This window comes from Exophiala xenobiotica (genome assembly GCF_000835505.1).
Source record: "Exophiala xenobiotica strain CBS 118157 unplaced genomic scaffold supercont1.3, whole genome shotgun sequence".
NCBI lineage: Eukaryota > Fungi > Ascomycota > Eurotiomycetes > Chaetothyriales > Herpotrichiellaceae > Exophiala > Exophiala xenobiotica.
Genome location: NW_013562492.1, coordinates 2,353,881 through 2,377,223, shown reverse-complemented (window position 1 = coordinate 2,377,223; position 23,343 = coordinate 2,353,881). Strand labels below are relative to the sequence as shown.

At 52.5% G+C, this 23,343-nt stretch overlaps 10 protein-coding genes across 12 annotated transcripts; 4 read left to right on the top strand and 6 right to left on the bottom strand.

Moving 5' to 3' along the window:
• Window positions 1-6: 6 nt before the first annotated feature.
• PV05_05093 lies at window positions 7-3,722 on the top strand. Of its 2 annotated transcripts, none has more exons than XM_013461560.1 (3): window positions 7-163; window positions 293-326; window positions 379-3,722. In XM_013461560.1, exons 1-3 carry the CDS (start codon window positions 119-121, stop codon window positions 1,872-1,874), a joined length of 1,575 nt encoding a protein of 524 aa, XP_013317014.1. In that variant the 5' UTR covers window positions 7-118; the 3' UTR covers window positions 1,875-3,722. The 2 variants fall into 2 exon arrangements, with proteins under 2 accessions (XP_013317014.1, XP_013317015.1); XM_013461561.1 differs by having other exon boundaries at window positions 223-326.
• PV05_05094 (uncharacterized protein) lies at window positions 2,550-3,576 on the bottom strand. Its single transcript, XM_013461562.1, has 2 exons — window positions 3,558-3,576; window positions 2,550-3,510 (listed from the first exon to the last, which is right to left on the bottom strand). Exon 2 carries the CDS (start codon window positions 3,332-3,334, stop codon window positions 2,891-2,893), a length of 444 nt encoding a protein of 147 aa, XP_013317016.1. The 5' UTR covers window positions 3,335-3,510; window positions 3,558-3,576; the 3' UTR covers window positions 2,550-2,890.
• A 296-nt stretch (window positions 3,723-4,018) lies between the features above and the next one.
• Window positions 4,019-5,721, top strand: PV05_05092. Of its 2 annotated transcripts, XM_013461559.1 has the most exons (5): window positions 4,019-4,280; window positions 4,388-4,491; window positions 4,738-4,795; window positions 5,020-5,356; window positions 5,407-5,721. In XM_013461559.1, the coding sequence occupies exons 1-4, from the start codon at window positions 4,223-4,225 to the stop codon at window positions 5,334-5,336; spliced, it is 537 nt and encodes a 178-aa protein (XP_013317013.1). In that variant the 5' UTR covers window positions 4,019-4,222; the 3' UTR covers window positions 5,337-5,356; window positions 5,407-5,721. The 2 variants fall into 2 exon arrangements, with proteins under 2 accessions (XP_013317013.1, XP_013317012.1); XM_013461558.1 differs by having other exon boundaries at window positions 5,020-5,721.
• A 600-nt stretch (window positions 5,722-6,321) lies between these two features.
• On the top strand, window positions 6,322-7,631 carry PV05_05091 (uncharacterized protein). Its single transcript, XM_013461557.1, has 3 exons — window positions 6,322-6,346; window positions 6,396-7,037; window positions 7,176-7,631. Exons 2-3 carry the CDS (start codon window positions 6,826-6,828, stop codon window positions 7,438-7,440), a joined length of 477 nt encoding a protein of 158 aa, XP_013317011.1. The 5' UTR covers window positions 6,322-6,346; window positions 6,396-6,825; the 3' UTR covers window positions 7,441-7,631.
• PV05_05090 (uncharacterized protein) lies at window positions 6,534-10,100 on the bottom strand. Its single transcript, XM_013461556.1, has 3 exons — window positions 8,759-10,100; window positions 8,418-8,701; window positions 6,534-8,370 (listed from the first exon to the last, which is right to left on the bottom strand). The coding sequence occupies exons 1-3, from the start codon at window positions 9,838-9,840 to the stop codon at window positions 7,565-7,567; spliced, it is 2,172 nt and encodes a 723-aa protein (XP_013317010.1). The 5' UTR covers window positions 9,841-10,100; the 3' UTR covers window positions 6,534-7,564.
• Window positions 10,101-10,294: 194 nt separating this feature from the next.
• Window positions 10,295-11,908, bottom strand: PV05_05089 (uncharacterized protein; the record flags this gene model as incomplete). Its single annotated transcript, XM_013461555.1, has 1 exon — window positions 10,295-11,908. The coding sequence occupies one exon, from the start codon at window positions 11,906-11,908 to the stop codon at window positions 10,301-10,303; it is 1,608 nt and encodes a 535-aa protein (XP_013317009.1). The 3' UTR covers window positions 10,295-10,300.
• Window positions 11,909-13,124: 1,216 nt separating this feature from the next.
• PV05_05088 (uncharacterized protein) lies at window positions 13,125-16,089 on the bottom strand. Its single transcript, XM_013461554.1, has 7 exons — window positions 15,666-16,089; window positions 15,561-15,612; window positions 15,272-15,510; window positions 13,967-15,222; window positions 13,675-13,889; window positions 13,413-13,618; window positions 13,125-13,362 (listed from the first exon to the last, which is right to left on the bottom strand). The coding sequence occupies exons 1-7, from the start codon at window positions 15,737-15,739 to the stop codon at window positions 13,281-13,283; spliced, it is 2,124 nt and encodes a 707-aa protein (XP_013317008.1). The 5' UTR covers window positions 15,740-16,089; the 3' UTR covers window positions 13,125-13,280.
• A 545-nt stretch (window positions 16,090-16,634) lies between these two features.
• PV05_05087 (uncharacterized protein) lies at window positions 16,635-18,110 on the top strand. The gene has a single exon (XM_013461553.1). It carries the CDS (start codon window positions 16,723-16,725, stop codon window positions 17,539-17,541), a length of 819 nt encoding a protein of 272 aa, XP_013317007.1. The 5' UTR covers window positions 16,635-16,722; the 3' UTR covers window positions 17,542-18,110.
• PV05_05086 (uncharacterized protein) lies at window positions 17,349-19,982 on the bottom strand. The gene has a single exon (XM_013461552.1). It carries the CDS (start codon window positions 19,470-19,472, stop codon window positions 18,405-18,407), a length of 1,068 nt encoding a protein of 355 aa, XP_013317006.1. The 5' UTR covers window positions 19,473-19,982; the 3' UTR covers window positions 17,349-18,404.
• Window positions 19,983-20,472: 490 nt separating this feature from the next.
• On the bottom strand, window positions 20,473-22,859 carry PV05_05085 (uncharacterized protein). The gene is made up of 8 exons (XM_013461551.1): window positions 22,405-22,859; window positions 22,037-22,240; window positions 21,729-21,986; window positions 21,536-21,679; window positions 21,319-21,486; window positions 21,111-21,126; window positions 20,859-21,030; window positions 20,473-20,796 (listed from the first exon to the last, which is right to left on the bottom strand). The coding sequence occupies exons 1-8, from the start codon at window positions 22,808-22,810 to the stop codon at window positions 20,608-20,610; spliced, it is 1,557 nt and encodes a 518-aa protein (XP_013317005.1). The 5' UTR covers window positions 22,811-22,859; the 3' UTR covers window positions 20,473-20,607.
• Window positions 22,860-23,343: the final 484 nt, after the last annotated feature.

Genomic DNA, 23,343 nt, shown 5'->3' with positions numbered 1-23,343 from the left:
TGGCATCATCTGCCTGCGCTTCAAGGCTTCACTTTCTTCACTGCCAGTCCATACCTACGTACTGCTTGGTGTACCTTTGTTCTTAAGTGGTCGATGTTTTCGACTGTTTCCTGCCAAGATGATGCACCGCGCGCGTCAAGCCTACATCGAGGAGGAGTCTCAGGTAAGTCTACCACAGCCTGCCTGTTTTATTGCACCTGGTTATTCACACATGCCCGCAAGGCTCGAATACCTCCGGAAGTCAAGTGTCCAAAGCGGAAATGGAAGACTGACGGCCATGGCTGAGAAACAGGATGTCGACATGGGCGTGGACTTGGCCAACATCCGTAAGACCATCTCCTTCTTTTCCTCAGGAGTTTCGCACTAACATCTGATCAGCCATCGATCGAAACTATGAAATACACTCTGGTGCCGGCGGAGTTGCACCCGAAAAAGCATCTGCTATCCTGTCCCAATTCGACCGAAAACGAAGGCTTGCACAACTAGCAGTTCCTACCGATGATGGACGAGTAAGAGCGCGTTTGCGCGAACTAGAACATCCGATCACCCTCTTTGGAGAAGGACCAGCAGAGAGAAGAGATCGTCTGAAGGTCATCATCCTTGACCAAGAGGAGGCTGCAAATGGAAATGGAACCGTGACCGATGTGCACATGCAAGAAGCCCCGCCGGATGAAGCAGATCAAGAGGAAGAGTTCTATACAGAAGGCTTACCCGAACTGCTGGAGGCAAGGAGAGACATCGCCAGATATTCTCTACCGAAGACGAAGGCTAGGATCGCGAGACAGAAGGAAGACTCCACCATCTCACTCAGAACGCATGTCAAGCACCGAAAGGAGATCAAAGAGAAGCTATCTGGATTTGAGCTATTTGGCACACAGATTGCGGGCGAGAGGCCTGTCAGTATAACTCGATTCTCACCAAACGGGGAAATGATCGCAGCTGGTAATTGGGCTGGTGGTATCAAATTGCTCGATGTGCCGAACCTCGATGAAAAGATCACTCTGAAAGGCCACACTGGAATCGTCGGAGGTATTGCTTGGTATCCTGGTGCAACATTATCCTCCTCGGGCGTGTCGCCAGAGTCTCTCAACCTTGCAAGTGGAGCTGGCGGGCAAGGAGGTGCCAGTGACATCCACCTCTGGTCCCTGAACAAAGACACACCCCTCTCGACCTTGCAAGGGCACACAGACCGTGTGTGCCGCGTTGAATTTCATCCTTCTGGCAAATACTTGGCCTCGGCATCCTTCGACACTACTTGGCGCCTATGGGATGTAGAGACCACCACTGAGTTGCTTCTACAAGAAGGCCACTCACGGCAGGTATTCGCTGTCAGTTTCAATGCCGATGGATCACTCCTTGCAAGTGGGGGATTTGACAGCATTGGACGAATATGGGATTTGAGAACAGGACGCACTATTATGATCCTGGATGGCCACATCCGAGAGATATTCAGTCTGGACTGGGGCATTGATGGGTATCGGGTATTGTCAGGCTCTGGTGACGGTTGGATGAAATGTTGGGATATTCGACAGGTCAAAACCACGGGAGGAATTGGCGCCCACAATGGAAACGTTTCTGATCTGCGATGGTTCAAAGGCCCCGATGCTGACGCAAGCTCATTAGTCCCATCCACCGGTGTGCGGCAAGAACATAACCCTCGGAAGGCGGGCACATTCGTCGTCTCTGGCGGTTTCGACAAGAAGGTCAACATCTACTCGGCTGATGATTGGTCGTTGGCAAAGCAATTGAGTGGACATTCTGGAAATGTCCTCAGCGTCGATGTCACCAATGATGCCAAGTGGATTGCAAGCAGTGGTCACGACCGGACTGTCAAGCTTTGGGGTCGCAACGACATGCAAGGGATCTATGATTAGATTTGGGCCTCGAATGGGCCACAGCACTTGGCGGACAGCTCGATGTCGCCCAGCATATTGACGACAATAGAGTCGATACGACCAATGCAGCGCGTTGGGAGCATATGCACACCACAGCACTGGATGGGTTGTATTGGAGTGCAGTCGACCACGGATTCTCTCCCTCCGATCTCGCGTTCTTTCACGAGCCAGAGGCAGCAGCAGCCTTCCTCAAAACCGCAGTGCTGACAAGTCATGTGTTGCGATGTCGGCACATAACAATGGGAACAACATTGGCACAGTTCGAGAGCTTGATCGTTGAACCGGAAGACGCGACAGCGCCCGAGTTCTTTGCGCATCCAGCACGTTGACTTGTGAGCGTCCAACATTTATTCGACATCCCGGCTCTGGAAGTGTATTTCCCTTGTCGTCTCGTGAAGGTCAGTGGTGGCCAGCAGCAGGATCTTGTCGTGCGGAACATCCCGGTATCCTCCCACTGGGCAGACGGCATCACACCACTCTAGACTTTCTCTGTGTATCTTGTAACTACTGGGCCACCTGGGTCTAGGCCCGGCGAATGGACTTTGCATACCTTGTGTATGAGACCACTGTTACATTTGGGAAGTTGTCACGCTATTCTCCAGCTTCTGTCAAGGAGTACCCCAGATCACCTTGTGAAGGTGAACTGCTCTCGCTCGGCACAGACTCAGCTTATACGAGCATAAACTACTCCCAATCTACGTACAACAAGCTGTCCGCGCATCGATCTGCTGTTCCCAGACTGCCCGGGTCTGTCAGCCTTCCAGTCCGAGTCAGGCCAAGCACGTTTCTGGCTTTAAGAAGAAAACACATCTCTCAACAGCATGACGGCCTGAGTATCTTCATTAAAAGAGTCAGCAATGATATATACCAAATCTCCTTTGCTTCCAGGCACCAACAATCAGCCGCAGGAATGTGCGTGAAGAAACGTGTACTATATACTTGCGGCCATGTCAATCTGGAGGTTATTCATCATTGCGGCTGGTCTGGATGTGCAGTCATCTTTCGTCTAGAGCGCTCTGATTCGACCTGTCGTGGCTGTGGATGATTCGGCGAGGCGTATGCCAGAGCGAAGATTGAGCTGGACCTTCCCTCAGGAGCTTCATCGGCCACGGATCAACGCAAAGGCGGGCTGTGGTATATATAGAGGACCAGGGCGATAGGGACGAAGATGTCACTGGGAGTCTAGAGCGGTGACCTTTATCGCGCACATCGTCCCGGCGATGCGCCGAGTCCTGAGGAGCGGTGGCAGGCCGAGACGTTGAGTATAGCAGAGTCGAATATCGCGCGAGCGTGGTGTTTGAGTAGTTGTCACGCTTGAGATTGTCGAAGGATGTGAGCGTGCTGCGCCGTCCTGCGGGCTTGGCAGAGAGGTTGTTGGCTGTCGTCAAGCAATTCCCATTGTTTGAAAGTCGACTGACCGGCCTTGCCAGACGCATCATCTGCTATATGGTGTCGCATGAGGTTATGAGATTCCAAGACTCCGATTACGACGTCAGGAAGGGATATTGTACTGCCCTGCCCACCTTACGCTTGGAGACCGTGGAAGAAGGGGACTTATCGTTATGGCGCCATGATGCGCCATGATGCGCCCAATGACCCGACTCCATCCTCATCTCTTCTCAGGTATCAGCAGCTCTTCATTTCTTAATGGGCATGACTTACCCTGACATAGAGGATGGATAGGAGCTATATACGACAACTCGACGGCACAAGCAGGGCGATGACGGGATCTAACGCGGACTGTATGTACGGAGACCTTTCTAGCAGGGCCAAAACCACTACTTGATTACTCCGACTTCTCCAGCTGCAATACAAAGATTGATCTGATCCTACCCAACTAGGGCTCGCTAGGTATTTTATGCGAATCGTACCTCAGCTGCACCAAAACGGTGCATACTACCCTGGACAATCCAAGCGGCCATCCCACGTTTCAAGTTTACATACCTACTCCGTACTCCGTACCTGTAGGTAGATTGCTGACGGGCCACGGCATGCCACGCTGGTGGACTAGCTACTCCCATAGGCGGCCACCACCTACTCGTTGGGCTTACTAGTATGGAATAGTCCCTTAAAAGGAGTTTGAGGACTCGTATCTCATAATGTCAGCCTCCTCCTCCTCCTCCTACCAGTACTCACATTGACCCTTCAAGAATCCTTTACTACTAGTAGTATCATTTGGATGACTCCACGCTTCGAAAACTACCTTAGGCCAACTCGATCCTGACGCCCGGCTTTTCACAACCACGCATATATATGCAGGGGACGCGAGATAAAATAACTAGTCACCGCTAGGTTAGTACCTAGGTACAAGTACATAGGGAGTAAATATGGACAGCATCGTTCTCGCCAAAGTCGCCGGGCTGACCTCGTCGGGGATATTTGCTGGTAACATCTATCTCAACCCCCCTCAAACCCCCTACCCAGGTTTACCTGACCTTCCGAAGAGTTCTCGCTGCGCGCACAAGAAGGCTGACTACCTAGGCATGTCTCAGGATACACATGGGCCCTCTCCCATGCCGCTGTGCCGGCCATCCTCTTCGCGCCGGAAGCCTTGGTGGCCAATCAGTGGCGCGAGATCTATCTTGATGGGTTTTATGTAAGCTACTACTTTACTACTCACCACGTTGTGCACGGTTTTCACCTCAAACATCCCGGGAATGTCCTGTTCGCATGCTATACCATTTACCACTACCAAGCTCACCTTTGTTATGCCTTCATCCCATATGACCCCGACCACCTTCTTTCTCAGGGGGAGGGGGCACCAGACATGCCTTTCCGGGCCCGAAAATATTTGATGTGATGGGTGCTTTACCTATAGTACTTTGATACTAACGTTTCCCAGGTCTCGAGGCCACTTTGCCTGCTCAACGCTCTGAGTTTCGGATACTTGGCTTATCACGGTCAGTTCATCACTACTCTCCTGTCTGGCACACCTTATGAGGAGATTCTCGCAAGAATCCTCTTCTCGCCAGCCCTGTAATGCGTACCAAACCCACCATCAGCCCCAGACACCTGTCTACATCCTCGCTCTCCCCAATACCTGCACCCTGTCACGTCATGCGCTCTCCTGTACACTAGTATTCCATGCCGCTCAGCTGACTCGACTCTTGGCAAAAAAAAAAAGCCCCAGAACCGCTCCTGACTTCTCTCTACACCCTGGCCGCGGCTTTCAACGCCTCGGGCGTGCCTTACGCACTGACATTTCTCCGCCGCACGAATGGCGCGCTATCCCGACGCGCCGACCGTCTCGCGGGGCCCGGCAACGGCGCCATGGCGCTGACCTACGCGTTCAATGAGAAGCGGAGCGTCGAGCGAGACCGCAAATTCGGCAGCACGGCCGATCTGGTCCGTCGGTGGCAGTGGCATAATAGTGTCAGGACAGCTGTGTTGGTGGTTGGCACGTTGGTCGGGGCTGTGGCCGTGGCGATGGACGGGCGATGACGGATGGCGTTTGAATCTCGGTGAGTAGGTCGGTCGGTCGGTCGCCAGTCCCTGACCACACTTGACATAGGGCTTCCTGGAGTGACTCTGACTCTGGGGTTGGTCTCGGTGAGGAGGGAATCTGGGAGCTGTGCGTCGACGTGATGTGATGTGCCGGTCCGGTCCATGCTGGATGTGTGTTGTGATGGCTACAGTTTTAAGCGTTCGAGCCAGGACATTTTTGTTGTTTTGATGATACAGCCATTACTTGGTTGATACTGTGTAGTCACACGAGGGTAGACGTCTCGAGACTGATTGACAGTTCCCGCGTACGTCTTCATAGTCCCTTTCTGTCGGCTCTAACTTGACTTATGAGCAACGTCGACAGCAATACTCGTCCAGTAGCCCCTCACAGCCCCGTCGTCGATCTTCTTTTCACTACGTGCTAGTGGTATCATGCTACGAGCTTCGAGTCGAGTTCGAGCTCTCGGAAGTACTAGCCGATAATAGCAATAGAGAGGGCACCGAGTCTTCAAGAACATAAGGAGTAACTACTTATGATAACATGGAGGAAAAGAAACCGAGACTTGCCGCATGATGCCGCTTTGAAGAGATGGGGCCCCCCCCCAAATTCGTCATGGTCGCTCACACAGGTGACGCTTGGCGGCTTGCCGAGGGTGGCTTGGTACAAGTAATAGCGGCAGCCTAGTGAGCCTCTACTAGTAATTCCAGGCGCTCACGACGCCTAGTGAGCCTAAACCATAGCCCATAGCCCATAGCCCATAGCCCAGAGCCTCGAGAGCCAGGCCAATCAACCCGGTCCCGCTCATTGATGCTTAAATTACGTCCGGAAATGTGCTCAACCTGCTCACAACAACATATCCAATTCTACTCGGCCACGAAAACATGCTCAGCACAACACTGACTGCTGGGAAACTTGCTCGTTTCTCCCTACTGGTATACACATCTAAGATGATACTTTTTGTTCTGGTAAAGTACGGGCCCGCCCAATGCCACGGGTACTAGTACTGGTAGGTTGAGGCTGGATGCGAGGCTCACCAGGTTCACTAACGTACCTAGGTGCCTAATGTAGGCTGGTCATTTGAGCAGAATTGAGGACCTTAGGTTGGACGAGCACTGACGAGTCTGGAGTTGAGGTGACCTGAGTTGAGCACATATTCAATTGTGATTGCACATAAATAATAAGTAAAAGATAGCTCTCAAGGCACATCATACCTGTCGTTTCGTATAAGTACAGTATACTCCATTTCCAGCGTCTACTCCGGTCCTCCTCCACGTCCAACACGTCCACGTCCACGTCGAAGAACAACTTGAAGCTACCAGTATTCTACTCTCGAGTCCACTAGGCTACCTATCCTCAGCACGCCTTTCGACGCCCAGCTTCAATCTCAGTCTCAGTCTCATTCTCTCAGCACAAGCCACACACCCAGTCCGATAAGCCCTCCACAGAGGAGTAATCAATATCCCATTACTAGTACTAGTAGTGATCATGTGCGGCGACTCTCACCTCCCTCCCGCTCCCGAGTCCGGCGACCTGGTCGCTGTCATCCATGCCCACTCACCTTCACCTTCACAGTCAGCATTTCGTGGGCGGTTAAGGTTGTCAAACCGAACACCTGGAGCCACGACGTCAAGCTTCGAATGCGCCGAGGACAGCGTCTGTGATGGTGACACACGCGGCTCTTTGAACGTGAGAATCCAGTAAGTACCACTGTCTACTAGTAGTATAGTTACCGCGATGAGCGCGCTTGGACCCTCTTGGTCGCCGGTCCCATGTCTTGTGACAGCGCAGGACCATGAGCATGAGCATGTGCTGACACCTTTTACCTTGTCGTCTAGCCAATACGGACAGCCGTTGTCAACGTCTCCAAACTCTCCTTGGTCCGATTCAGATTCCGAATCTGAAGAAGAAGCAGCAGCAGCAGCCTGCTCGTCCAATCCGATCTTACATTCTTTCTTCGTCGACACAGTCACAAGCTCGAGGACAGGCGACGTCAGGCTCAATCTTGGCGTGGGCGGTGACGGCATCGTAGGTCGAACAGTGTCGATCTTCGATGGCCGGAGTAAACGAATTGTCGGCGAAGGCATCATTGGTTGGATTTGATCATCTCGTTGTGCGAGAGCTTCTGTACTGTGCTTGTCATGTTTTGGGAGAAGGAGGGTTCGATGTTTTCCCCCTAGTACTCCATTAAGAGAATTGCTTTGCTTTGCGTTTCAACTTTCGGCGGTTATAGCAAATATCCCATCCACCCACTATTATTCATGTACACATCAAACATATCCATTTCTTCCGTACTGAAGTTGAATTGCTCCCAATTCGTGTTGCCGTAACTCGCCGCATCGTACGCAGCGTTTAAGTTCGACCCATGGAGCCCGTCACCCATCATGAATCGTTGATGTGGAAGAGTGGGCAACCGGTAAGCCTGAGGTTGTGGCGTGGACTGCGAATATTCCGCGTTTTTCACAGACTGTACGAACGAAAATGAATCAGACCCGAAGAGTTGTTGTGTTCCTCGTTGACGTCGGGATTCCGGATCATTACCCTGCTCGTCGTCTGAATTCATGCCGCCACGGTGTTGATGCCAAATCTTTAATTTCTTGAAGAGAAATCCGAATGCTTCGGCGCATGGACTGTGGCTGTCGGCAGACATCTGAGTCAGTTTGTTCAAGATCGAGTCCAGATAGAAGTCGGTTTTGATATCGGCAGAGGAAATAGAATCCACTTTGGGGTCAGGTCCGTTGACGATCCAGTGAATCTTGATGAGGACGACCATCGCATAGGCATTCCACACAATGTACAGGTTGGGCAGTGATCGTGCACAGCGCACGTCAAGCGAAAGCCAGAGATCCAACATTTTGTGGCTGCCGGTGAGGAGCGTAGTGAAAGCGTCAATGTGAAGCGAGGTCAGAGTGTCGGGCCCTGGCCGTTCGTAACCCAGCTGTCCAGGGCGGAAATCGTCGACGTTGTGGTCAAAGTGGAGAGCAATCTCATGCATATAGATATTGACGCAGGATAGTTGATGATGGACAAGACCTTTGAACGTTAGAACGGTAAAAGGGACACAATAAGCAAAGTCTTACGGCTGTCAATACCGGTGTCCACGGACTTTTCCCACTCATCTAGTTGTCGTCGAAAGTACTTCAGTTGATGTTGTGTTCTGATCTCTGTGAAATTCAAGTCGGCCCCAGGGTCGCACATGTTGAAAGCGTCCGACACTTCTTGTGCAATACGACTAAGTTTTGCCTGCGCGCAAATCCACTTGTCTCCCGGCAAAGCGGACGGACTGTTCTCAAGAAGTTGAAGACACTCTTCAACGTGAGCATCATGTCTGGTAGCCGCAGGGACACGGATCACAGTCGAGACTCTGTAGCGCGCTCCGTCAACCGGCTGCATATCAAAAGGGGGCATCAACAGAGCTTACGAAACATTTGCACAGTAGACCGCGAGCCAGGTCCTCGCAAGTTCTACCTGGTCGCTGGGAGGTATTGTACGACGCATTCTTGACCGCTTCCCAATCCCCAGATCATAGCACATGGTAGATGCGGATTGTGCATACTGGTGGAAAGCCAGGTCCCTAGCTGTCCGAGGACGAACGTAGTACTGAGAGTGAAGAAGCAACGCTTGAACCAGGTCCACGGATTTGTCTCCATGGAAAAGAACCCTTTCTGAGAATTGACGGGCGGCTTCGGTGACAAGACTTGGTTGGATCGAAGGCATGATGACAGAACTTGTGGCTGCCAATATGGCTAAGAAGGTCATAGGCCGCCGTGTTCGGACTTCTTGTGCTTGGGTCCCAGGCGGGAACTGCACCATCGGGCAGGATTCACACATATTCTGTGCCCAGTAATTGAACAAGGATGTAGCGGAATCCCTGGACAACATTCCTTGCTCGACGACGTCAATATAATCATCCTTGATAACAGGATTCATTATTGGACACGAACGCGTCCAATCCACCGAAGGCGGCAGACCCTCATCAGCTTTCTCAGTTAGTTTGAGTGGATATGGATCAAGGCCAGCACTGGAGGTGTCTTCGACCCCAGAACGGACCGAGTTCGCATTGGCGGTCTGCTCTTTATCCGGTGACGTGTTAGGAGGTGACGGCTCAGCTTGCTGCTTAGCCAGCAGAGCCTCTGTCAATGCATTGATCTTCTTTTCCAACTCGGCGACTTTGTGCACGGTCTTCTGCCGTTTGCGCGGAGGTCCCGGCATGATACATTCTCGGTTGACCCTCGAACAGGCGTTGCATGCCTCTTGGCCTTCGACAGGAAGACATCGGATCTTCATGTTACGACAAGCAACGCAAGCTCTCGAGCGCTTCTGTCGTTTCGGTCTGCCCGCTTCATTTTCAGACCCTTCCTCCTCGTCTGCACTCACGGGTGATTGGCTGTCGACACCTGACTCCCGGCGCTGGGCGCTTTGCAGGTAAGAGAGAGTCTCCGGTGAGCGATTCGTATTGAATGGAAGCAGTGTCTCTACTGGCAGAGGCTTGTCCGGCGCCATTGTTTACCTTCTCAACCACAATGCAGACAAGGCTGACTGTTCACAGACGCCGCGACGACTTCAGGTAATGACGCGTTGATTATTGATCAAGCAAAACTTCGGCCGACGTTGGCACAACTTTTGTCAGCGTCGGATCCCTTGGGTCAACCCACGAACTGGGACGGCTGGAGAGATCAGACAAGAAGGAAGAGGCTGCCCTCACCCTCGACTGGAGCATCCGTTATGTGGAATTTGAGAAGAAGCTGATGAGGGAATTTGCCTGTTCGCTGCCGGTCTGACAAAGAAGTCACTACGAACGAGGACGCCTGGAGGGTGAGGGTACTAGCCCGGAAGAGGACTAGAGCTCGGAGCTTCTTCAAGCCGAGTCACGTGAACACGTGATGACTCATCGCCGCTCAGTCCTGTCTCCTCTGCAAGCTTGATGATGTTGGTATTGCTTCTTCAACTACTGGCACAACCATCACCAAGCCACTCTACGTTGTAGTCTCTTCCACCATCCTCGCTCATGTTCCTGTTCATCTTGTCTACTGTCTGAATCTCCCAACTCTTTTGCAAGGTTGTGATTGTCATTCAGCCTCAAGTTGGGCAAGAACCAGACCACCACCATCGGCACCGTGGAAGCGACTAATGCAGCAATGGTCATATATCGCAGAATATCCGAATATCCATGATTGACAGCATATTTCTCACTCGATCCAGACCCCTGCGTCACACCTGTAATTGTCTCATAGACACTATCAATGGTCGATTGTGGTGTATCAGGATCCATCCAGTAGCGGAGCCTCTTTTTGAAAAGGCTGGTATAAATTGTTCCTGCGAGAGAGGATCCAAGACTGTTGCCCAGGTAAATGAACAGGAGCTCCAAAGCTGTAGCTTGTGCCAGCTCTGCTTTCGGAACGACGATCTGCGCGACGACGATGACCACTGTACCAACCGCTCCGCTGCCTGCTCCTTGGACAACTTGCATCATGAAAATTTCGGCAACCGAGTTGTTGGCGCCCCGAAGACGCATCATCAACCCATATCCGATTAAGCGGACGATGACACCGATCAACAGGAGCCATTTGTAGCGTCTGCTGCGATACATCAGGAACCCAGTCGCCAGTCCTGTCAGTACCTGGACGCAGCCGGCGGTGTAGGTGAGAAACGTCGCATCGCGTGCAGAGAAATTGTGCACCACCGTCGCCCAAGCGTACATGTACGTATGCGTGATACTGTAAGCGAATGCGTCAAGCAAACCAATCAGGAATGCGAGGACCAGCGAGATGTTCTTGACGAACCGTGGCGGAATTATCGGCTTTCTGGCTATGCGCGATTCGTAGTAAACCAAGCCGACGAGCAAGCAAGCACCAACGACCATCAGAACCGGCACCCAGGGCGTGCTCCAGTGGCCCGGTGTATCGCCTGCAAGGGCGATGGGTAGCAGAAGCATTGCACAGCCACCACCGAGAAGCACCATCCCACCAAGGTCAATCTGCGTAGACAGTCCCAGGAGGGTGGTCTTGGTTCGAACTTGGCCCCCAGCCCTCTTGACACGCCGTTGAAACCACATCAATGGAACGATGACAGCAACGGAGCAAACCGGCATGATGATGGCGAACATGCCTATCCCCCAACGCCAGCCAATGGTGGCCAGCGCCCCTTCGACGACGAAGGCGGAAATCCAGGGTGTGACCATGAAAGGCAAGTTGACCAGACCATTCGCTAGACCGCGCCATCTCGAAGATGTGATGTCGGCCACAATGATCTGGTTCAGAATCTGCATGCCGGTCTGACCAATGGAGTAGACAATGAAGCCTCCAGCATATTGCCCGAACCCATTTGCCGACGCACAAAGCACGTACGACACAACGTAGAAGACAACTACGGCAATGTAAGTCTCAGCTCGGCCGGCGACGTCGGAAATCTTCGCGATCGGAGGCTTGAGGATGGCGCTGATGATTGTGCCTGCCGTGGTGAGGGCGCCCAGCAGAGAAATGGCCTTGAACTCCGACGCGGCGTAGTTCTGATAGTTGTATATCGTGGTGTGGTCCAGTTCGCTGTGTAATGGGTGAGCTGTGAGTAGCATGTGTGGAATCGCTCAACCCACAAGATAGTCCACATGATTGCAATACTACAAAATCGAAAAAGTGAGTCTCGGGCATCCGTTGCGAGGAAAGGCACCCCTACCCTATCCACATCCAGACTTTGCCTTGCCTTCCCCAAGCATTGGAAAGGATCGTCTGGTCTTCATCGTCGCTGTCAGTGCCTGCATTTGGCTGCTCCTGACCAGAAGCGTGCTTCTCTTCGCCGTCAAGTTCCCAAGGCGTGGCAACAGCGATAGTCGTGTCACTCGATGGCGGTGCCTCGCTAGACAATCGACCTTGCCTAGAAAGCATTGTTCGTTCGAACTATCCAACCAACACGCAACAAGGGAGGTTTTTCTTGAAAAAGCTCAACACAGGGGATAACATGGCATACTTAACTATTCAGGGTTACCGCATTTTGCCCGAGCGAGAGCTCCGAGATTTATGAGCACTGAAGTGAAGATCGTCCGGAGAGGAGAGCACGGGTAGCTTGCAGTATCAGGAAGGCCATCGTCCAGCGGCCCAGCGCATGGGGAGATCAACTAGCCTGCTTCTACTCGGCTTCTTCCTGTCCACCTTGTCCCTCGAACAAATACCTTCGTCAGGGACTACTTTTGACGTCTCCATGGACAGGTCTTGTGGACCACAAAGAGGCTGGAAATGTTCCACGGCCACCATGAAGGCATCTGGGCAAGAGCCCACGCCGACCGATGTCGGTCAAAGCAGATGAGGTTGCAAGGCCTTCGTGTCAACGCGGTTGAAAGGAGGAGAAAACGCCAACGCCGAGCAAAACGCTGAGACCTTGGCCCATATCATCGGCATCGGATTAGATGAGCCATCTAATCAGATAAGACAATTGTGGTTTTCATCTGTCATGCTGAGACCTCGACGTGCTGATCTGTGGGACCTGACGACACTCCGAATCCCTGGGCAATTATTGAACAAGTGTGACAGGTAAATGTCGATGGCGGAGATTTTCGTGGTGGGGAGGTTGCTGACGAAGAGGACGAGGGTTTACTCCCTCGGCGGTGGATACCTAGTTAGAGTGCCTGCGGATCGAATCATCCACCAGAGGAATCGAGTTCGTCAATCTCTTTACAAGCAAGATGCATTGGGAAATCATGCTCGAGACGAATTCTGGGCTGCAGGCGACAGAGAAGGAGACCAAGAGATCCTCGCCTGGGAGAATCATCCGGACCTCAGGTGAGCCTGCAGATATTCAATGTACATGATTTATTGTCCTAACGGCGCCATGGGCTGCCATGAGAGCGCCGAGAATAATATTGTTTCTTGGGGAGTCACCGAGTCTGTAGCTCGATCACGTCCTCTTCCTTTGGAGTTTCACCCGCCAACAGCGCCCAATGCCAATCCCGATCAACCACTGATGCCCGAATAATGGTTGATCCAGTTGAAAATCTCGGTGTGCCACACAATGCTGTTTTCCCGGTTCGTGATCCTACGCAATTGGTTAGCCGGGCCATACCCAAAAATGTATGCACCACTCACCAATGATTTTCGTCAGGAAAGTTCAAGAATTTGCTGGGCACGCCTCTCTCCTGCAGGATATTGAAGAGCATGATCCCCTCGGAGACAGGTAACCTGTAATCCAGGTCACTGTGCACCACGAAGTGGGGTGTCGCCCAATTGTGTATAAAATTGATCGGGTTCCAACGCTCATAGTTGTCTCGGTTATCCCACAGGGTTCCATTGTTCTGTCCGATAGTTAGCTGTGGAATCTGGGGGTTGCAAGCTCTGAATGAAACCGTACGTCGTGCTCAATGAACCACAGCTCTTCGCTCGCGTAGTTGGAAAGTGTGCTCGTTACGCCGTCATGGGTGACAAGCGCTTTGAATTTTCTTCCCAAGTCATGACCTTGAATCCAGTTGGTCATGTAGCCGCCATATGAAGCGCCCGCTTCGATGCCATGCTCCGTGTCGATGTAGTCGAATGTGCTGTTGACGTATTCCCAGCAAGCAACAAGGTCTGCAGAGTGTCAGGTAGGAACAAAGCGTAAAACATGCACGCGAAAGCCATTGCCTCACAGGAAGGGGGATGCTCACCTTCGTACGGATAGCTGCCCCAATTGTTTTGGATGGCGTCTTGTAAAGCCATGCCCCAGCCAGTCGATCCTGTTGGGTTCGGTGCGACAACCACATAACCTTGGTCTGCCCAAACTTTATAGTTCCATCTAGTGCTCCATGAATTGTACCAACCGCCTTGAGGCCCGCCATGTACAAGGAATGCAAGAGGATACTTCTTGCTAGAGTCAAACCCCTCGGGGTATACGAGCCAACTCTGGATTTTTGTGAAGCTACCATCGAAGTAGAATTCGGACATATCGTCGGGGCCATATCCTGCCAACTCAGGGTCGACTTGGTTTGCATGGAACAGATCCGTGACGACTTGACCAGTTGGGGAGATGATGTAGAAGTCTCGAGGAGACCAGATCTTCGAGTCAGATATCAGGAGATTACCGTCAGGCAGCACTCTGTACGAAGCGGGAACACCCTGGTACGTGATGTTCTTGGGCTTAAAATCAGCCTGAGCGCTCAATGGTACTTCGAAGATGCGCTCATTGCCCCGATCGGGGGCTGCGACGAACAACGAAGAGCCGTCCAAGGCCCACCGCAGTTGGTCCGGCGTACTGTCCCAGTCCTCTGCGAGCACCGTGATGTTGAAGTTCGAGTAATCGACATTGGCGACGTAGATCTTGTTTCTGTCGGATTCGTAGGATATACCATCCATCTGAAAGTATCCAATCTTGGAACCATCTGGAGAGAAAGTAGGTCTGGCTGAAGCACCCTTAGCATCGAGAGGAGTCGAAGGGCCGGAGAACCCGTTGATCGGGACAGCCTTAGCAGAGCCGTCATGTGGAACCATGTAAATCTGCGAAGAAGTGTAGTTTGCCAGTGGCAGGTCAATGTTCTTGGTCAAGAAGACAACCGTACTCCCATCTGGACTGATGTCGTAATCCCCGGAGTCCCCAAATGGCTGGACCGGGCTCTCAGCACGGGTGACATTGTAGACGCCAGTCACCAGATTGGTCAGATTTCCAGGGAAGCTATACTTGTTTCCTGCTGTCTGAAAAGTCCCAGCGAAGACCGCATACTTTCGCTCGGATAGGTAAACGTCCCAATGTCGTACGTAGATGCTGTCGTAAATCCGTGCTGTGCTAAGGGGCTCTTCGGCCAGAGCTTCGTTGTAAGCTGTGCCATTAGGCCATGCTAGGCAGTTGACTAGAAAGTTGACGTCTCCGGAAGGGGTAACGGTTGCCTTCAGCCCTGAATATGGAGCTGGAAGAGATATGATGAGGTAGCTAGGTCGAGTTAGTTGACCAGAAGTTCAGAGCTCGGACTGTTGCTCACGCCTGATCGATCGCATTCACATCGCCTGCATATATGCTGATACCGCCGTCTTCTTCCTCGTTGGTGCCGTTGATATAAAGTATGCTTGTCGGTTTTGGTCCAACGAAAACAATCTCGCTAATGTCGGACCCATTGTACAGCAACGAGACTTTTCCGCTGGTCAAGTTCATGACATTCCATACAGTTGAAGCTTCGTGAGAATCCCAAGAATATGTTGTCGAGGTGAAGACCCCGATCTCCTGTGGATATGAAGTCAGTTCGACGCCATAACTTTGGACTTTTCGCTTACACCAGACGGACTTGGTGTCATATCACTACGCCTGGGGGCGGCGAGCATGGCTCTGTCCCATATTAGTAAACTGACTGGCGGTTCCTTGCAGAGACGAATACGAACTCGGGGCTGAGGGCTTTCGCCATTGGCAAAGCGGCCAGGGCGGACGCCACAAGGTTTCCTTTGGCGAATCTCATGTTGTCTGACTTGGGAGACACGGAAGTAGTAGTGGTGGTCCAGGACGAGCTTTATACCTCGCTTCTCCATGCCTGCAAAAGTGGTGATAGCTCCTCGCTCCGTTCGACAAGCTCTCCGCTTCACTTACCCTGAGCCGCATGTACCCGCGGCAGGTGTACGGCAGACACCGATATCACACGCATTCCGCCAGGAACAGGATTCATGCAGAAAAGCGAGATAGTTACATCGGATATCAACAGACTGTGGCGAAGAGCAAGCGTGATATGCCATTTTCGGCCAATCATTCTTGACGAGTCTCCAGGCGGCCTGATAATCGTGGATTGATACCCCTGTTATCAGTTATCTTGCGCTGAAGGCCTCCGCATTTGCTGTGGAAGCAGAATGGTACAGTGCTATACAACTTCCTAAGCGAGCAAGTCTGGTCCGAAGCATCAAGGTGCCGACTGGTACCAAGACAAAGTCAATCCTTCGGCACGTCGTTGGTCTTCTGTACGAGGCTTGGTATGCATGACCAGCGTTGCATCGTGTTACTTTACCTATCACTTGTGCGCCCACGCCAAGCCAAGGCAAAATAGGCAGTGGAAGTGTGAGGCCGCGCAAATATCATCAGTGCAGTCAGTAAAAAGCGCTTGTCCCATTGCTTACTGGGATAGCCGTGGAGGTGATATGTGTGTGGGTGACAGCGAGAACGAGAATGAGAAATGCGTTGCATGATTATTGGAATTGAGGAAAAGGTGGCTGGAAAATAGCTGCGGGGATACCCTGTCGATCATTACACTAGCGGCTTGGCATCTGCTAGTGCTCGATCTATCACGTGATGTTATCACGTGTCTGGGAAATGTCGGCCCTTCTCCCTGCCCAAGGTACCTAGGTACCTAGGTCACACTGGGAACACTTCACCACTGCAACCATATTGGGCAGTCGGGGAGCCACAGTCTTACAACCACAAGGCTGAAAGATTGCCAGAGATTATCTGACAGCCATGTCCTCGCTTTCTGCATCCACGATATCGGACATCAATGCCATCTCAGAATTTCTGGCTTGTGAAGACATCTCGTCGTTACATGCCTGCCCTCCTGTGGATGTCTTAGTGCTTTGCGTCAGCGCAGTCTTGCCTATTGCCGATGAGGTATTCTCAGCCTTGGAGACTCAACCCAAGCTTGCGAAAACTGTCGTAATCTGCGGCGGTATTGGACACTCGACTGGCCTCCTTTACGAAGCTGTCCGAAAGAATCCCAAGTACCAGAGCATCGCAGACCACGTTGATGGACTGCCCGAGGCTGCAGTCTTCAATCGAATCCTCAAAGAGTTCAATCCCCGGCTCATTGAGCAAGTCGAGGCAGGCGCTTTCAAGCTCCTCATTGAGGACAAGTCGACCAATTGCGGAGCCAATGCCAGCGAGACCCGAAAACTACTTGACCAACATTGTACTCCTCTGCCAAAGTCAGTCATCGTTGTCCAAGATCCCACCATGTCACTACGGACCATCGCTTCGTTCCGAAAGACATACGCCGATGTCTCACCCACCCCAGAATTCCTTGGATGCCCAACTTTCGTTCCCCTCATGTCCCTGGACGAGGGACCCTCGGAACCGCATTTCCAAACGTCAGCATACCAGGAGTCAGAGCTTTGGGATCATCAACGCTTCTTCGATCTGATCATGGGCGAGATACCGCGGCTCAGGGACGATGAAAATGGGTACGGTCCTAAAGGCAAGGGTTTCATTTCTCATGTAGATGTTCCTGGCGAAATTGAGGCTGCATGGACACGACTGGAGAGGATATTGGACTTCAAGCGGTGATGGTAGTCCTTGCTACTTCAGCATGCAGTGACCATTCCTCCGAGGGCCTTCATACTCCAGCCGGCCAGGACGATTGCCAATTTGGCCGAGATTGGTCAATAGTCCTATCCTCGCCTCAATCCCTCAAATCGGATTGCCTCAACCCACCGCCCTTCGTCAAGCTTCCTCCTACGATGCGCAGCGCCGTGGCGGCTCAATCGATGTGCTTGTGGACAATTTCGCAGCACAGAAGAAGGACCGGTGAAAAGTCACCTTCGAACCGCAAGTCCCACGAGACTATTAAACCGAGAGGCATAGCCGTGGCGCATCTACACCACACGTTGTGATGCGAGATCATTCGAACTTTGGGCCGCCGCCAGAGCAGTGTACGGAATCCGATATCTTGGGACTCTCTGACTTCATGCACACCACCCTGGCACCCATGCGAAGAGGTTCTCGATCCAGTCGATGGCATGGCCTGTGAGCATACGTTGCCACCGAACCTAAATGTTGGTCATAATCATATCTCATTTCGTCATCTCGTATAATAATTACATAGATGATAAGGATAGTAAACAGGGTATCTGGGGTCCAAAAATATAAAGGAAGCGTGAAGAATGCGTGTAACAAAATGCCGCCATAGCCATTCCGAATGCGCCCAGATCTCGTTCCGGCCCCCAGTGCCAAATCAGGTCTATCGGGTCTGGCCACACCCTTCCAACTCTTCAGCCCCCACTTCGCTTCGCCTCGCAAACAAGGTGCATTCAGCCTCGTGGATAGTCGGAGTTCCGACAAGCCAAGAAATAGTTTTAGCCCCCAAGGGGGACCGGATCGAGACTTCAAGCTTCAAAATTTCCGCGCGAAGGAGGCAGAAATCTCCGGATTCATGAAACGCCGACATCGATCCTCGCGCAGGACGCAATCGTCGCCCGCACGCGTTGGTGGAACCCGCCATCGGCCGCTACATCGTAGACCTCGCTCAGCCTTCGAGGCACCATGCCGACGCGACTGAGACGTTGCTCGACAGCATCCTTGGCGTCGCCGAGAGCATTCCGGATCCCATCGACGCCAATGCGAAGATTGTAGCAGATCAGCTTGTCGTGCTTGACGGCAGAGTAGTCATGTGAAGACGCTGCGACGGAGAACTTGAGCTTGGAGGTCGCAAAGGCCACGGCGGCCGAGGTCGTGAAGCAGTACTGTTCCAGCACCTCCGCCTGGATGGCCGACATATCCAGTTCTTCCTCAGGCTCCTCCAACTCAGGCTCACACGTGAATTGTTCCATGCGCGGACTCGAACACGTGCTGGAGCATTCTGATCCAGACACGGGCGACGAAGCGCAACTGCTGGAGATGGAGCTCTGTCGCGACCCACGCGGTGACCGGGGCGTCCTCGGCGACGGCGGGGCGTTCATCTCGGCGTCAAGGCCGTCGAGAGCCAGCGCCAGGGTTTGGAAATGCGACAGTGAGCAAGAATCCAGTGTGCGAGCGTAGAAGCGGGTCTCCAGAGCTTTCAGACGGGGAAGGCTGCCCACACAGGTGTCGACGAGAACGATTTGGTCTTTGAGAATAGAGTCGGCGTCGGTCGCGTCGCCAAAGTCGACAGCGACGTGCATTATCGAGGATTTGATGGCTGAGTGAATTTCGGGGTCGGCCAAGAACGCCAGGACGTGCTCAGTTGAGCGGAAGACTAGTGCGTTCAGACTGTAGTACATGGTGATGGCCTCGGACCTGATGAGACGGCAGGTATCCAGAAATGCGCGCGTGTCATCTCTGCCGGGTCGCGATGGGCGTAGGCGTCGTTGTGAAGGGCATCGTAGTCGCAAGGGCTCGGATTCTTGGAAGGCAAATCTGTAGATCAAGTTCCTCACCTCGGGCGGAAGACTGAGGAGAGTCGAGGGCCTGTTCGGAGAAGCCTGAGACGGCACGAACGAGGCTGGTTGCGTCATGGTCATGTTGTACCTGTACTATACATGGGACAGCCGTGCTGTTTGCTGGTTTGCTATATGCCCACGGTGTAGAATAGAAGAGCCTCCAGTGCTGTTGTCAATAACGGGAAAAATGTTCTGTATAGAAATCCAAAGTCGAGGTATGGCTGTCCAGTCCTGGGTAGTGGCAATGTCAACCCCTCCTTGAACAATGGTTCATTTCGTAGCGAAAGCTAGCGTGTGCGTGGCCAGTGATCGCCCCCTTTTGAGGAGTCGGTGCCAATCTTAAAAACGCACAGAGCTCGCTGAGAACCGACGTGGTCTCCGCGTGAAGATCTGGGGATAGCGAAAGTTGGAATAGAAGCTCGACCTTTGCCCAGCGAAGGAATGAAGGAAGAGATGGTCGAGGTTTGCGGGAGATGAGCAGCACAGCGAGCGAAGCCTGCTCTAATCTCGAAAATGACGAGGTTGGTGAGAGACAGAAGTACTTGAAGCGTGACCCTTGGTGACGGCTTGTTGGTGGTTGGTGACACAAGCCATCATTGACAAGGCAAAGTATCCTGGTAATTGACTTGCAGGACGAATGTCTCAGTTTAGCCCCTTTTAGCAGGTTTCTCGCAATCTTAGGCCCCGGTCGAGGCTTGGAGCCCGATGCACAGGAACCGTGGATGGTGGTCGAATCGCAGGCCGACAAACACGATAGTCCACCCAGAAGACAGGTCGCTATTGGTGTGATTAAGCAGGCTCTGCCCTCTAGCGAGGATATTAATATCCGGTAGCTAATGCAGCCACAAGGCACTGCTCGTTCTTGTCCAATCTGTGCTTCCCCTCCAAGCCCGACCCAGCCACGGCCTTTGCCAGCATGGTGACCCATAGCTCTGCCGCCCCTGATCCTTCTGCTGCCCTTAACCTACGGACGTCCTCGACGTCATGCGACATCCGATGAGATACGGACTGCGCCGGAAACGTCCAAGATATGCCTGATCAGCTAGGATCGACAATCTGATGGCATGATCAGAAAACTTTATGGTACGACGATCAGCGCTGTTGATTACTAGTAGAAGCTTCTCAGGCTCTCTCTATGACCCCCAGACTTTCCCAAACCTCCCGAGACGAAAGTCTTGAGTCCAGCTCGTGTGACTTCTCGTATCATTACCTTTTTTTAAGCCTTCATAGCCGCAGTCGTGGTGATTTCGCCCTCGCCACGCTTTGAATGGTATTCGCGTTGCTCGTCCTCTGCCTGCATTTTCGCCGCCAATTCGTGCTTCTGCTTTTCTGTTGCATCCGCGAAATGGACCACTACTTCGTCGCCGAATAGCGCATTGATTTCTTCCAGGGAGAGGCCTTTAGTCTAAGGAATGTGTCAGCAATCACACAGCCCTGCCCGGACTTCGGAACTTTTTCTTGACATACCTCGGGACACCAGAAATAGAAGATCAAAATATTGACAAACGTCAAGCAGACGAAAATAATGTAATACTTCCACTTAATATTTGCCAGCGCGGTGGGAGCAGCCTCAACATAGACCAACGTAGACAGGAATGTTCCTGCAAGCGACCAGGCTACGCCTTGCGATCGGATATGGCTATTCGCACCGTTAGCATCGGATCGCCGGATCAAAAGCTCCTGCACAATGGCGTAGTACAGTTGCCCGATGACACTTACGTGGGGAAGATCTCCGCTGCAGGTCAGATCAGTTAGCCGGGGTTCAGATTGGGCCACCCGTCGGTGCCAAAGCAAAACAGTGCCCGCAGGAGCTCCGGGAGAACATGCACAGAAGCTTTCCGTTGATTTTGGCCGACGGGCGGTTCGCGTGGTACACACTCTGGCATTACCACGGACCTCCGTCTTGTTAGGAATGAGATGCACTCACAGCAATAAACATAGCCCACCACATCAATACCACCTCCGTAAAAGCTGATGAAACAGAACGAGAAGAAGACACCCATCGAAAGGCCAGCCTTGTTTGTTGTACCAGCATATTCTGCAATCATCGCTGTTTCCAAACAGACCGACAGCATGCATCCGCTGAGCCCGGCGACTAGTGACCATGATCAGCCTTGTTGGTGACACAAAAGCAGACGACTTACTGAGAAGTGGCTTTCGTCCGACTCTGTCAAGGAGGAGAGCTCCGATGAAGTTGGATATGGTTGCTACCGTGACATATGCCGCCCCAAGAATCAACGGAACCCCGCCGGTAAGACCTAGATTCTGGTACAGTGAAACAATGTACACTGGGAGCCTGGTGAGCAGCTGGACCCGAGCTCGAACGGTGGCACATACCATATATCACTTGAGCTCCAGTGGATTGTGCAGCATACTGGATGAAGAACCCCATCCAAAACCGTTTTTGATACGACTTCTTGGTGAGCATTCCGCGCCAACCGCCTTGCTTCCATGCTGCGCCGTCGACTCGGACTTGTTCAGTCATCTGGAAAAACTCTTCACGAGCATACTGGAGCCCATTTGGGTTGGAAACGGCACCGCCATGCAGTCGGTTGACGATTGCCCAGGCTTCTTCTCGTCGGTCTCTGGTAAGAACTGCGGCGGTCAAAAATCGTCCTCTTTCCCAAAGCATTGCAGCCACTTACGCCAACGCGGTGATTCTGGAATCCAAGGTGCACACAGTGCCAGCGCCAGGGGTGGCAGGATGGACAAAGCGATTGGAAATCGCCATTGGAAGGCCAGATTGGTGGAATAGTAGGTTCCAGCACCCACCCACCCAGCAATGGCATAGCCCAGAACGATCCAGGTCCCATGCTGGCCGACGAGGAATCCTCGGGCATTTGGCGGCGCTGCACTTCAGGTTAGCTATGGTCGGGAGATGCAGGACAGAGAGAGCCATGGATGAGGCTGTATCATCTGGAGGGTCATTCTGTCAAGGAACGATCGTGATACATGACGGATGTCGTCCGTCAGGTCACTGCCTTCCTCCCAGGGTGTCATCTCGGGTCCTTACATATTTCAGCTTGATATATCGGGATCAACACCACCATCATTCCAATGCCCCATCCAGAGATGAAGCGTGATACCAGGAACATGGCCATGTTGACTGAGCCAGTCTCAAGAGCCCCGCCAACAACGTTGACCACGCAGGCCAGGTACATGGTTTCCTTTCGACCACGAGCTTCGCACATCCAGCCCACATGCAAAGCCCCGAAGAGAGCGCCGGCGCAGTAGAGGCCATTGATCGTACCAGTGATGGCATTGTCATAGTCCGAGTTGTTACCAAGGTTGAAGTACGAAATGAAGCCTGGTTGCCCAATGGTGTTGGAGATGACCGAGAAGCCGTACCCAAAGGTAAGACTTCCCAGGGTCAACACCAAGATGATGCGTAAGTTGTAGAGGGTGTATGTCCTCGCCATGCTGCGATGAGCATTTAACGAAGAAGCAAGGAGGGATGCAGAAATGACGAAGACCCTGGGGATGTTGTGGGGTGTATCGGCATATATGTCAGACTCGATGCCATGTGTGGTACGAGGACATTAGGTATGCGGATCCTAGATAGTTAGGCTATACCAATGCTGAAACTCGGTTATACAGGTGTATGGTTATACTCGGCCTCCTGCATGAAATGGTGCAGCGTTCTAGGCATAGACCCTAGGCGACTACTGTATGCTCCGGAGCGGCACGTACCTGCTCTACATACGGAGTACCGGTAGCATTCTTTGACCAGTGCGGTCTCTTATGAGTAGTCACTGTGACTCTGGAAAGGCCATCGATTGATCGAACGCGTACTACTCCTGCACTTCGACCCTTTTTTTACAACCTTATCAGCTGCCATGTGCATTGCATGCTGCAGGTATTCCGTCATCTGGGCAGGGACCTACTTGTACCAGCGTATGAGGCCGCTGTATGGTGAAGATTACCAAGGAAGATTTCGCCAGTGATCTTCTCC

What these genes read in the sequence shown, in the direction of transcription:
- PV05_05093 (XM_013461560.1), top strand. Translation starts at nt 119, where the DNA reads ATGATGCACCGCGCGCGTCAAGCCTACATCGAGGAGGAGTCTCAG. An exon ending in ACATCGAGGAGGAGTCTCAG is followed by an intron (nt 164 to 292) that starts GTAAGTCTACCA and finishes GCTGAGAAACAG; the next exon opens with GATGTCGACATGGGCGTGGA. An exon ending in CGTGGACTTGGCCAACATCC is followed by an intron (nt 327 to 378) that starts GTAAGACCATCT and finishes ACATCTGATCAG; the next exon opens with CCATCGATCGAAACTATGAA.
- PV05_05094 (XM_013461562.1), bottom strand. Translation starts at nt 3,334, where the DNA reads ATGATGCGTCTGGCAAGGCCGGTCAGTCGACTTTCAAACAATGGGAAT.
- PV05_05092 (XM_013461559.1), top strand. Translation starts at nt 4,223, where the DNA reads ATGGACAGCATCGTTCTCGCCAAAGTCGCCGGGCTGACCTCGTCGGGG. An exon ending in CTCGTCGGGGATATTTGCTG is followed by an intron (nt 4,281 to 4,387) that starts GTAACATCTATC and finishes GGCATGTCTCAG; the next exon opens with GATACACATGGGCCCTCTCC. An exon ending in TCTATCTTGATGGGTTTTAT is followed by an intron (nt 4,492 to 4,737) that starts GTAAGCTACTAC and finishes AACGTTTCCCAG; the next exon opens with GTCTCGAGGCCACTTTGCCT.
- PV05_05091 (XM_013461557.1), top strand. Translation starts at nt 6,826, where the DNA reads ATGTGCGGCGACTCTCACCTCCCTCCCGCTCCCGAGTCCGGCGACCTG. An exon ending in TCTTTGAACGTGAGAATCCA is followed by an intron (nt 7,038 to 7,175) that starts GTAAGTACCACT and finishes CTTGTCGTCTAG; the next exon opens with CCAATACGGACAGCCGTTGT.
- PV05_05090 (XM_013461556.1), bottom strand. Translation starts at nt 9,840, where the DNA reads ATGGCGCCGGACAAGCCTCTGCCAGTAGAGACACTGCTTCCATTCAAT. An exon ending in GTCTACTGTGCAAATGTTTC is followed by an intron (nt 8,702 to 8,758) that starts GTAAGCTCTGTT and finishes AGCGCGCTACAG; the next exon opens with AGTCTCGACTGTGATCCGTG. An exon ending in GGACACCGGTATTGACAGCC is followed by an intron (nt 8,371 to 8,417) that starts GTAAGACTTTGC and finishes TAACGTTCAAAG; the next exon opens with GTCTTGTCCATCATCAACTA.
- PV05_05088 (XM_013461554.1), bottom strand. Translation starts at nt 15,739, where the DNA reads ATGAGATTCGCCAAAGGAAACCTTGTGGCGTCCGCCCTGGCCGCTTTG. An exon ending in GGGCAGCTATCCGTACGAAG is followed by an intron (nt 13,890 to 13,966) that starts GTGAGCATCCCC and finishes GACACTCTGCAG; the next exon opens with ACCTTGTTGCTTGCTGGGAA. An exon ending in TTTCCTGACGAAAATCATTG is followed by an intron (nt 13,363 to 13,412) that starts GTGAGTGGTGCA and finishes CCAATTGCGTAG; the next exon opens with GATCACGAACCGGGAAAACA.
- PV05_05087 (XM_013461553.1), top strand. Translation starts at nt 16,723, where the DNA reads ATGTCCTCGCTTTCTGCATCCACGATATCGGACATCAATGCCATCTCA.
- PV05_05086 (XM_013461552.1), bottom strand. Translation starts at nt 19,472, where the DNA reads ATGACCATGACGCAACCAGCCTCGTTCGTGCCGTCTCAGGCTTCTCCG.
- PV05_05085 (XM_013461551.1), bottom strand. Translation starts at nt 22,810, where the DNA reads ATGGCGAGGACATACACCCTCTACAACTTACGCATCATCTTGGTGTTG. An exon ending in TCCAGAATCACCGCGTTGGC is followed by an intron (nt 21,987 to 22,036) that starts GTAAGTGGCTGC and finishes TGACCGCCGCAG; the next exon opens with TTCTTACCAGAGACCGACGA. An exon ending in TCTATTTCTGGTGTCCCGAG is followed by an intron (nt 20,797 to 20,858) that starts GTATGTCAAGAA and finishes CACATTCCTTAG; the next exon opens with ACTAAAGGCCTCTCCCTGGA.